The sequence below is a fragment of the Scaptodrosophila lebanonensis genome, unplaced genomic scaffold, assembly GCF_003285725.1.
Source record: "Scaptodrosophila lebanonensis strain 11010-0011.00,11010-0021.00 unplaced genomic scaffold, SlebRS2 tig00001415-arrow-pilon, whole genome shotgun sequence".
Lineage (NCBI taxonomy): Eukaryota > Metazoa > Arthropoda > Insecta > Diptera > Drosophilidae > Scaptodrosophila > Scaptodrosophila lebanonensis.
In genome coordinates, this window is record NW_022060742.1 from 2,470,189 (window position 1) to 2,481,981 (window position 11,793).

General features: G+C 37.1%; 1 protein-coding gene across 1 annotated transcript in view; it reads right to left on the reverse strand.

Moving 5' to 3' along the window:
* Positions 1-11,493, reverse strand: part of LOC115632185 (cyclin-dependent kinase 14) — a 165,464-nt gene extending 153,971 nt beyond the window's left edge. Inside the window, exon 1 of the mRNA XM_030529220.1 lies at positions 10,459-11,493. Coding sequence (XP_030385080.1) covers positions 10,459-10,630 — 172 coding nt within the window. The 5' untranslated portion in view covers positions 10,631-11,493. The remainder of the gene's footprint in view (positions 1-10,458) is intronic.
* Positions 11,494-11,793: the final 300 nt, after the last annotated feature.

Sequence of the window (11,793 nt, forward strand, 5' to 3'; positions counted from 1 at the left end):
CCGTCCGTCTGGATGAACGCGAGGATCTCAGAAACTATAAAAGCTAGAATAACCAAAGTTGGCATCCAGATTCTCCTAAGTCCGAGTAAGGACGAGTTTATTTTATTTTTTTGGATTTTCCCCCCCTCCCCCCGCTACAGAATTTCGTCAATAGCGTCTACATTTCAAATGCTACCTAAACCAAACTTTGCACACATAATTTATATATAATTGTCTACTGTTGTTCAAAATTTTATTCAATTCGGTCAATTCTAAGAAAAGTTATTAGCCAAACAAATTCTCGCCAGTACAACCTCCCCAAACTGCAGCAACAAGTTCGCTCTTCTTCTTCCTCTTTTTACTGCTGCTATGGGCGCATATAACTCAGTGACGGAAGTTTACCTGGGTACAGGGTATTACACTGTCGGGCTTGCTCGACTGTAGCGTTCTCTCTTGTTAGATTCTACAGAACAATTGAAGAAGGTATAGCAATAATAACAAGTGCTTTGTGTGTTTCCCTCCCTTTCTGTCCCACACTGTTTGGAACAAATGGAAAATCTCAAGTGCCTGTGCACGCGTGTCGACGACAATTCGAGCAGCAGCGGCTGAAAGCAAAAGTGGGCACAAAATGTGGTCTACACCCACGCATTTGGTAATGCGGATGCCAAAAACAAATTACAGCCACAAAAAGACAGCTGACAACAACAGCGGCGGCAATAATAACAAGCACAATAACACTTGCGTTTGCCAGATAAAGGTCGTAGCGAGCGCCTGGCACAGCAACAAAAATAGCAACAACAATATGGAAAAAGTAAGCCATAAAAAGAATTGGACAACCGACTAGTTGGCAAGCGAAAGCGAGGCTTGGCTTAGGCCTGAAACCAACTTTTTTTTAGAAGGAAAGGGCGCGCGGTTTCTGTGAGCCAGAAAGATGCAAAAAGTGCCAAACGATGCCCAAGAGGCCAAAAAAAAAAAAAAAATTCGAAAAGGCACGAACAAGCAGCAAGTTGGAAGCTTGAAAGTCTAAAAATAAGACTAGGTTACTGATTATTCTCTTATCAGTTGTTAGAGCGGAGTGGACAGTAAGTAGGGGCCACCAATTACAATAAGACTTGAACTGAATCGGTTTTCAAAGGTAAAGCTCGCGCGTATCTCTAATTTGAACAACAAAAGCGCGAAGGATGAGAAAAAACGACCGACCGACCGACCGACCGGCTATGAAAAGCGCAGTCAAGCGTAGTTTGAATATTTTCAAATTCAAGACATACTTATGTTGCGTAAGCCTAAATGAACACTACAAAAAAACCAATCATATGCATGAAAAAAATATATATACAAAAAATTACCATAAGAGAGACAGTAGTCCAAATAAAAAGGAAAAATTCAATGCTGGCAAAAATTTTACGCACATTGAACAAAATAAAGAGCAGGGGAACGGAAGCAGAACCACCCACCCACCTGCCACTCACACACACGCACACACACACACGCGTTATGACGGGCAAGGACAGCGCCAAGCCAAAGGCTACAGCTGCCAATACATGGTTGGAGGCGGCTAGAGGCGTCGACTGTTGCTTTATGCAGAATTGAAAAAAGCGAATTCAAACATTTTTACTTTTTTCTTCTCCTACATACTATACATACTACATATGTATATACATATATGTATATATGTATGCATATATGTATTTATGTAAGTGTACATTTTTGCTGTCTCTGCGCCTGGCAGTAAAATTAAATGAAATTGTTTGAAAAGAAAAGGAGAGCAGCTGCAAAAAAGTACAAACGCACATACATACATATGTATAGTACCATACACACACACATGTTTATACATTTACTCGTAAGTATGTTTTTTAATATATTTAAGGATAACACGTTGGCAGGCAGGCAGGCAGGCAGGAAAAAAACATAAAATGTGGCAAATGAAACTAGCCAAATGGGCAGCACCCAGACCAACGGTCCAGAGTCTGCTCACCCATGCGCATTTGCATTTAATTAATGTACATTAAATATTTACAAATTTGTGGTAAATTGCCGGACACAGTAAATGGGAGCATGGGGCAGTGGCATTGGGCGCTCTGTGCCAGAATTGTTGCACATGTTCATTTGTAGGTGCAACTCCGTCGAATGTCCTGCACTGAATTGGCGGGTAAATTGGGATTGCAGAATCGGAATTGCGTTCGATTTGGCGCGTGTTCGACTGCGGTTTTCACTTGGGACAAGCATTTTGGGGCCAGGCTGTGTGGCTAGACAAATTGTGTGGCACAGTGGACAGATACTGATGTATTGCAACATACGAATAAACAAATCGCATGAGCGATGAAATTGATATAAGTGCTCGCCTTTTAATTGAAATGAAGAAAACTATTATATATTGTCTGTCTTCTCTATTTAGAAAGATCTGTAACTCTTAAACTATGATCATAAACAATTTATATTCATTTAATACAAATCTTCTTAGACATTAATTGTTCAAATTTTTTATTTTTTATCTATTTCTTTTTTGTACTTGTAAAATTTTTAAAATTTATATATATATTTATTTTATTTTTTGTACAAATTTGTTATTTATTTTTGTTTAATTTAAAGCAGAGAATCGGCATGCAATATTGGCCATAACAAAACTATTAAACAATTAAAAGGAATAACAAACTGAACCAAAAATAAAGTATACATGGAAAATTACATACATTTGTATGCAAAATGTTTGTTGTAAAATATTTCCTTTTGTTTTCACTTAAGTTTTCGATATCTTGATCATAGTTAATTGCGCCTTTCTTTTCAGCTATCTATTTATAGATTTTTGACAACTATGCTCAATATTGATATCGATCTACGTAATGTCCAATAAATCCAATTTGATAATAATGATGTTTAATATAAATACTAGTGTCGGATTAAATTACAGAAAAATAATATAATATAGAGGATTCACTCCACTATTCAGTTACATGTGAATTCTACTACGCAGTCAACGGCTTCCCAGTCTCATTTAAAGCCCATGGTATTGCATCTGACTGTGGTTGTGTTTTCGGCGTAATTTCCAAATGCCTGACATACCTCAAATGCAAGTTCCATTAGTTTGAGATGCCCATGGAAATTACACGAAATTCGGCAACAGATTGTGGGTATATGATTGAATGGCTTGATTGAGCGTAGCAGTTGCGTGCAGCCCGAAGCGATTTAAAAGCGAAGAAGCAATTTGCTGGCCGGGCTTGAAGCCCCATCCAAAGTACATTTGAGTTAGTCATAAATTGTGCAATTATTAGCACATAAAGAAGTCCTCCGACATGTAACCAATTATAGCTCAATCTAAGGCCTAATCGACAATTCGTTTGCATTCAACTTCTCAAGCACATAAATGCTTAATATTCCAAATGCAAAACTAAATATGCACAAAAGTTGCATTGAAACCCCTTCACTGGTAATTAAAATTTAAATAAAAAACCTAAAGATTCACCACACACAATAAAAGCAAAAAATTCTCTGACCGATGACACTAAAAAAAATGATCAAGCATGTTTTGTCAGCTAATACATAGTTATGGTAAGATTCCGAGAATGAAAAGGTAATCAGAATCATAAACGATGCCAATTATTTCACAATGTTTCGACTGGTTAGAATATTGTGAGTTCAAAAATGAGAATTGATGGAAAAATGCATTGGAGTTCCCCAATGTGTTATGTAGATGATTATGGATGGGTGCGGGCTGTAGATAGAACCATTACCTTATGTTTACAGAACATGCGCGATAATTAGTAACATTCTGAAGTAATCGCATCATATCCAAGAATAGAATTTTCAGCTATTTGGACTAAATGAGGTAGTTTTCTCATGAAAGCCATTGTCACAACTTTACTAATTTAAAATGGGAATTACCAGCTTTAAAAAAAAACACAGAATCATTAAAATCAGTTCAACCAATTACAAGTTCTTAGGTAAATTTAAAAAAATACAGTCGAATTGAGAACCTTCTCCTTTTTTGAAGTCGGTTAAAAGGAATTGTAAATGAAAATTATAAAGGAACCATAAATAAAGGAACCATAAAAATACTAACGCGTTGCTCGAATTCCTGCATTCCACAAAATGTAGAAGCTGCTGCAATGAAAGCCTAGCTCCAGGGCAAAAAATTTGCACTCAAAGTGCCTAATCCTGAATCCGCTTTCAGAAGAGGGTCACAGCACTGAACTACCAACAAAAAGCGAGCGACACAATTGGGTATTTTTTGTAGTGTACAAACGAGAGCGGTCGCTCTGTTCGAGCGTTGTGAAAATTGCAATGAATTTGATGACAGGAAAACGAGAAGCGTCGACAATTAAAAGCGAAATAAAAAGAAGTACGCAACGTAGCGCCAAAATCGTTAGGCGATTGCAGTTTCCTGGCTAACGTCATCATCATCATCATCATAACATCATCATCATTGTCGTTGTCGTCGTCGTCGTCATCGTCATCGTTGGCGTCGTCTCGTCGTTGATTTTGCGCGATACGTCACAGAACATTCAATGGCATTCGAGTGGAAACTGTGCGCTAATGAGGGGCGCTCGGACGCAAGCGTCATGGAGAGGCAGCACTGAACGAGTTTGAAGCGACCACGCGCCATTTGATTTATGGGTAAAAGCTAGGGGGTTGGGGGGGTCAACAAAAACAGCAACAACAACAACAACAACGGGGGGCAACAGGCAGGTGGGCAGCACTTAGTGGCAGCAGCCTCGCCCACTTTACATCACAAAGTGTCTTGAAGATGAAAGATGTAGAAGAAGAAGAAGACTCTGGGACGCTTGGGGCGATGCAGTTCTAAATCAACTCTAGATATTCACTTTGCGCAATAAAAATCGTAATGAAGCGAGTAACATAAAACGCAATGGACGAACCAAAGAAGTGTGGACAAAACACTCGAAGGGGAGGGCGCATTTTTTCTTCGATTTAGACGGAAGCGACAAAATGGCGCTATTTTGCGTCTAATTAGCAGCAATTAAAACAGAAGGAGGGCGCTGGCAGCATTCAATATTTGTGCCAAAGACAAAGGGAGCAAAACAGTACTGCGACCTGCGGGCCCATTCATTAAAGTCAGTTCCACTCAACGGCTCATTCACACGCTAACAAAAAATGCAAATTACGCTAAACAAATTAGCGAGGAAGTGCCAAAGTGCTTGCACTGGGCAAGTTCAACAAAACTGTAACATGTATTAGATTAGAAAAGCGAGGCGGGAAAGCAAAGAACATACTATCTAGTAATGACAAAGCATGGGCTTCCTTAGCATTAGCCCACAATGATTAAGCTTGACATAAAGACATTGACTACTTAGTATTGTCGAACTTCTGTGCAAAATTCCAAGAATAAATTGAGTTATTCGTCGAAGAGAAACGGCAATCTATGGCCATTTAACAATATTTTATGGTCATATTTTCCAATAAAGTAGAGAAAAGCAAATTAAAAATTTAATTTTTGATTTCAATCTCAATCAAGAAACGGTCAGACATACGAATTGCTGCTATTTTTGAAGTGTATTATCAAAAGTTAATTCGAAAGTATAGTTGTTATCTGTAGTTGAGAACAATTGTATACAATTGTTATTAGTTTTATTAGTTGAATTGATTCATGATATTCTATACCTACAGCAAAATCAAATGAACAGATTAGATCGGAAAAAATTGGGCCACATTAAACTAAACTCTTCAACACATGCACTCATATAGGGATTGGATACAGCCAGGAAATTAAAAAAAAAATTAAAGAAAAATTCAAGGAATAAATATAATGACTGACGGCGATAAATTAATTGAAGACTGATATCTTATCCGAACTTCTTGATCAAATGGAGTGAAATTTAAATATAGTTTTATTGCTTTAGTTTTACTATACTTTGAGAAACGTTTGTTAAACTTTTCTAAAGTGATTAGGAAAATTAATAACGCTCCAACTACTACTACTACGACTAGTACTACTACTACTACTACTACTACTACTACTACTTCTACTACTACGACTAGTACTACTACGACTACTACTACTACGACTACTACTATTACTACTACTACTTTACTTGTCAGACCTTATCTTTAGACATACAACAAATTCAACATCAAGTTATTTAAATAATAATAAGTATGTGGGTCGTTTTCCCACCCATTTCGGCCTCAAAGAGTCTCCACCACAAGTCCTCTACCAATTCGATGTTGCATGCTGCCGACAACCTTAAATGCATATGTGAGTACAGCCCTCGCCATAACTTCAACTATGCACAGGAAGCACTTTTAGTTCACCTGCCCATGCACATGACAAAGTGCGACCAGCTTGATGAAAAATGATGCTCGTGAGCACCTCATCCCACCTCCTGCGATGCATTTGCTGAATGAGAACAACAACAATGTGCCTCAATAGATGGCAGGTGGTACGTGAGAGGCAAGTCAAATAGGGCTACAAATGCTTTCCACAGATGGACACAATGCATATTATTGATATACTCGTGTGTGTCTAATATTCTTCTTTTTTTTTATTACACCTACACTTTTTATATTATTGTATTATGCATTAAATTTTGTGGCTAGCTTTTCGTTTTTGCACGGCACTGCCACTAATTGCAAATTTTGCGTACAGTTTTTTTTTAGCGTAAAACCAACAAACGCAAGGCAAATAAACAGGTAAGACGCCAATGGAGAAGGTCTACCGACTGGGGCATACACTATATTTGAACATGGTCTTCATTAATGTGCGGGTGATACCGATTGCAAATAATAGATCGTATTGAATTTTAGTTAAAGAATTCGAATTACGATTAATAACAAAAACAAAATTTTAAAAATTAAAAATTGCATTCTTATATATTATTCAAAGTATATATATACATTCAGCATTTGGTTAAAATTGCTGAGAAAAAAGAGAATATGTTCTACTCTTGCACAGATCACATATGATATCGTCAGTTTATACCTCAATTGAGTAGCTCTTTATCAGTTTTAAATTGCAATATTTAAACAATTTTTGTCGCTGTCTCATAAACTTGCAACAGCTACTTAGCCCCCTATTTATAGGGTATGCGAAAGTGAAAGAATGACGGGAAGGCTGCTGCAGCAACATAAATATATGTTTGTGTGTGTGTGTGTTTTTATTATCATTAAATATTGTGGCGAGCTATCCGGCAATCTGAATATTTTTTCAGCTATTGTTATTCCGGCAAATTATGAAGCATTTTTTATTGTATCATGTGTTGACTTTTTGCTATGGCTATTGTGCACTAATTAAAATGCACACAACAAAAATGTTTTCACTGTTTTCAGTAATTGTGAGACTGTGGAAAAAGTGTTAAAGTACAACATTCCTACATAGTAGAACTCTGCTGATAAGAAAGCTGAGTGATAGCGATTGGCTGATAAAAACAAGACATTAAGTCTAATTGGCTATGATAGAAGTCGGAATATATGGGTCGGAAATGTTGCTCGAATCGTTAGAAAGTGGCAACAGTGACTCACAAGCCGTGGCTAATTGCATAAAACGGGGATTTCCAGCACAAGCGAATGATATGTTGCCTTAAAATTTGTCACATGCTAAAACAAGTCAATTCATCTAAGCGATTTTTATTAGAATCGATTAGATTGTGCTTTTTTGTTTGATTCACTTTGTTACTCTTTGTTCGTCGCCAATATCAGTTTCATTTCGCAATAAAAAAACAAATTATTAATATTGTTGAACAAAAGAAAGAGCGCCAAATGGTAACATTATTAAGAAGTTGATCGAAAGACGTTCCATTAAAAATGTAGAACATCTCTTTTAAAACACAACAATAAATATATTTAATATATTTTTAGTGAACTCTGCCTTGATAGTGACGAAAATTTACTTAAAACAAAAAAGTGTTTTCTATGAAATGCAAATGTATAATAATTTGCTTCGAATTTCTTGCAATTACTTAAAGAGAGTTGAGGCAATCTTTTGGCTTCGATCAAAAACAATAAAACATATTTGTAGTTATGAAATTTGTATTTTTATAATATCATTTCAAAAAGCTTAATTCACGAATGTAATCCAAATCCATCAGCTTTGCGTTTCCTGTCCGAAAAACTTCAGCAGCAAGCTGACGTAACTGCTGGTTAAGCAACCATTAGAAATAAAATAGCAGCAAACATTTCTTATATTTTATTAATACGATCTCATACGATTTTATATAAGTATGTATTTGTGTGCGAAATAACAAAAGAATGCCCAAAACAGCAAGAAACGAAACAAATATGGATAGAAATTAATGATTTGTGCCAAATAGCGCCTGCCTTCAAGCAAATAATACAGCCAAAGGCAAAAAATGGCAAACAATAGCCAAAGAATCGAGCAAAAATAAGAAGAAACAACTTATAGATAGAAAGCCAAACAACCATAATTGAGTATGCCAGGCTGCCTAGCCAGCTAAAAGAAATATGTAAATATCATAAAAGAAGGTAAATTTATGTGAACTAAACAAGAACACAGCCAGTGGCACAGTGGGCGAGACTGGAAATTACGTTCTTAAAATGCGGCGAACCTACCAAAAGGTTATGGATATACTTAGTATGTATTTGTATAAAATGGGATAGCTATTAATAGCTGTTTTAAAAGTAAAACCGCAAGAATTCTTTTTTTTTATAGTAAACAACAATATGTTCGTGAAGCAATGATAAGGTTTCATTCTGAAGGATCAACAGAATGAAACCTTATCATTGAGTGCTACTGGTAGGTTTATCCGTAGAACCCCAAACAAAATGGCTAGACTGTTCACACAATTTCGTATATAATTTGTCATTACAATTGAGCGGAATTAAGTATGACCTACTGGAAAACGATCAACAGCTTAGTTATGGTCGAAAGCGCATGCGGATTCTCGAAGTAATAAAATCTTTCTACCATACCAGCATACCGTAGAGCAGTGTAAGTGTAAGACCACTTGGGTTAAAATCCAATCTGTCAGTTTTGCTAAGAGGCCCCAAGTTCTACCCAGTATCCTTTTCTTTATCATTGACCCTTTAAGTGCAGTACCAAGTTTTCCACATATCCTATATATTTATTTTTTCGGTTCAGATATTTCAGAGGTTTTTTTTTTTTTACTAATTTCTTCCACTGCCGGGCAAAACTTATGTGACCCTTGAAGCACACTTCACTGTTTGCGACACTGCCACACCGGCCACGGAAGGTCAAAAGCATATTGAAGGGCCGATGCTTGTCGCATGCGTCAGCGTCATCACCTCTGAACCCGCTCGAATTTATTGATTTTACACTCAAAACATATTATTTCACCTATTCTACTTGGCTTTTATTTATACACTCGCCTACATATGTAGATACAAACATATGAATGTATGTATGTGTGCATGTATGTACGCGTATATTATAGCCGGCAAGAGTGTTGGCCATCAGAGCGGCTTGAGTTGGTTTGTTGTTGGTTAATATTGTTATAGCTGCTCTAAAGCCGCTTTTGGCAAAGGCCAAAGAAAAACCTGCTTTTTGCTGTAAGTAGCTGTTGGCAAAAAACCCCAAGCCATGGTCAATAGCCAGCAACAACAAAAACGAGCCAAAAAAAATTTGCAAGAAAGTATAATAAATTGTGGCAAGATTTTGATTTTGAATGCCGCGGCCTGAGTTCCTCACCCAAGAGATGATTTAATTAAAACAAAACTAAGCAGCTAACGGTAGTTTGTAGATTTACAATTCTTTACAGTTTTGGAAGCAATACACAATGATCGTTCGCCTCTGAATGTGCAGAATTTTATAATATAATGACAACAATTAGAAGAAGAATTTGACAAAATTTCAACTTAAAAATTTAAGTTTGATTAACTATAGTTTTACTATAATTTAAAAGGAAAATGCAACATACATACGTTGCTAGCAATTAAAAAAAAGGTTCCCTAACCATAGCGTCCAAAAGAAAATACAGCAAATATTAAAAAAAAAAAAATCTCAATATAATAAATTCGAATATTTCCCATATATTAAGATACGAAACTGCTATGAAGTTGTTGTACATGACAGTTTTAAGGCAATTTTAAAACTAGCTTTGCAAAAAACGTTGAGAACTTCCGCCATAAAAGATTAAAATTCGCTAGACGTACATACAAGTTCTCTACAGAATAAAGTCTCTGATGGGAAACTTAAGCTTCAAACAGCTACTTATGAGCATATTCGCCACACTTGACAGTTTGAAGGCGACTGCAAGCTCCGACAAAATTTCACTTTATAGTCGCACTTCAACTGCGCTGCTCATTCACTCGCGTTTTTTCAACTCAAGAGCGACTTACAACAAAGATATAGCCTTGAACTTTGTCCAGTCACGACGACACTTTTTGATTGCTCTGCTTTGCCTATTCTCTACACATACAGAGCCAGAGACATACACACACACACATACACACACATACAACAAACATTTTTGTGGGTCACCCGAAAGCCGAACAACAACAAAAAAAGCCCTTCTTATCGGTTTGAAGGGAGATGAGCACAGAATGACTTACCATCTTTAGCGTTTGTTTTTGTTGTTGTTGTCGTAGTTGTAGTGGCGGCCATTGTTTTAGCGCCTGTTGTTGGTGTTGTTGTACAGGAGACTGCACCAGCCGCTGCCGCTGCACTAAAGAATGTTGTCGAGTCCGCGGCGCCAGCAGCTGAGAGGCTACGCGAGCAGTGCATTAGTCACGTTTCCGATTGCCGCTATTTGTTTTATTTTAACAATATTATATATTTAGACAATATAAAAATAAACGAGCACTGTTGCTATTGTTTGTTGTCGTTGTTGGAAACAGGAAATAAATGCACACAGGCAAAAGAAATCCAAGCAAACAAACACAAACGACGTACACACGCGAGATAATTTCTTCTTCGACTTTTATTTCATTTAAATGGCCATTTACAAAATTTTTGTGCAGCGAGCAGGCGAGCGGTGAACGAACGGTGGACGGGGAACGGGGCGCGCGTAAAGCAGAAACCGAAACACAAATAAAATTACAAATATACATATAACAAACAATACAAAATAAGAGCAGAAAGCGAGACAGAGCAATTAGGCCGTGCTTAATTATTTACATGCATACAGATAGATATGTACCATATGCATTTAATTGATTATTTGTGTATTTATTTATACAATTTTATTATTTCTTATTGGAGGCACAATTGTAATGTTGTGTTGTTGCCACACACACACACGCACACACACACACGCACGCACGCTAAGCACGATGTTGAGGTGGAAGAAGCAGCAGCAGTGAGGCTCAAAATGTACCGTTTGAGGAAGTAGTATTTATATTTTTAGCTAATTTTCGCTTCCTTCCCTTCTGCTAATTACAATGCAGTGATGCTTTTATTTTTTGTTATTATTGGCACTTGGTTGTTGTTGTTGCTGCTGCTGCTGCTGTTGCTTGCGTTACGCGTTATGTGGGCGCTGACTGCGACGTCGGCGTCGGCGTAGCCGATTGTGACAAAATTTCGTTGCTGCTTTTACAGCGTTTTTGAACACGCACTAAACACGCCTGCATTCATGCGCAGTTCGTGAACATTTTTGTTAATTTTAACGTAATATTTTTAACAATTTCTCGAAACAATTCACGCGACCGACCCGAAAAATGCAGCACGCACCACAATCTCGAATTGGACTAAAAAATGCCAAAATGCGTCCGACTTGCGTCGCAGACGACAAAGCTCATTGCTATAGCACAAGCATATAATTAAACAGCTGCGTGGTAGAAGTGTGACCGTTTCCATGGAAATAACAGCTCTGGTGCATGTCCCCGCTATACAGCAATCCAAGACATACACCATTACGAGATATTTAAAATTTTTGTTTAATATTAAAA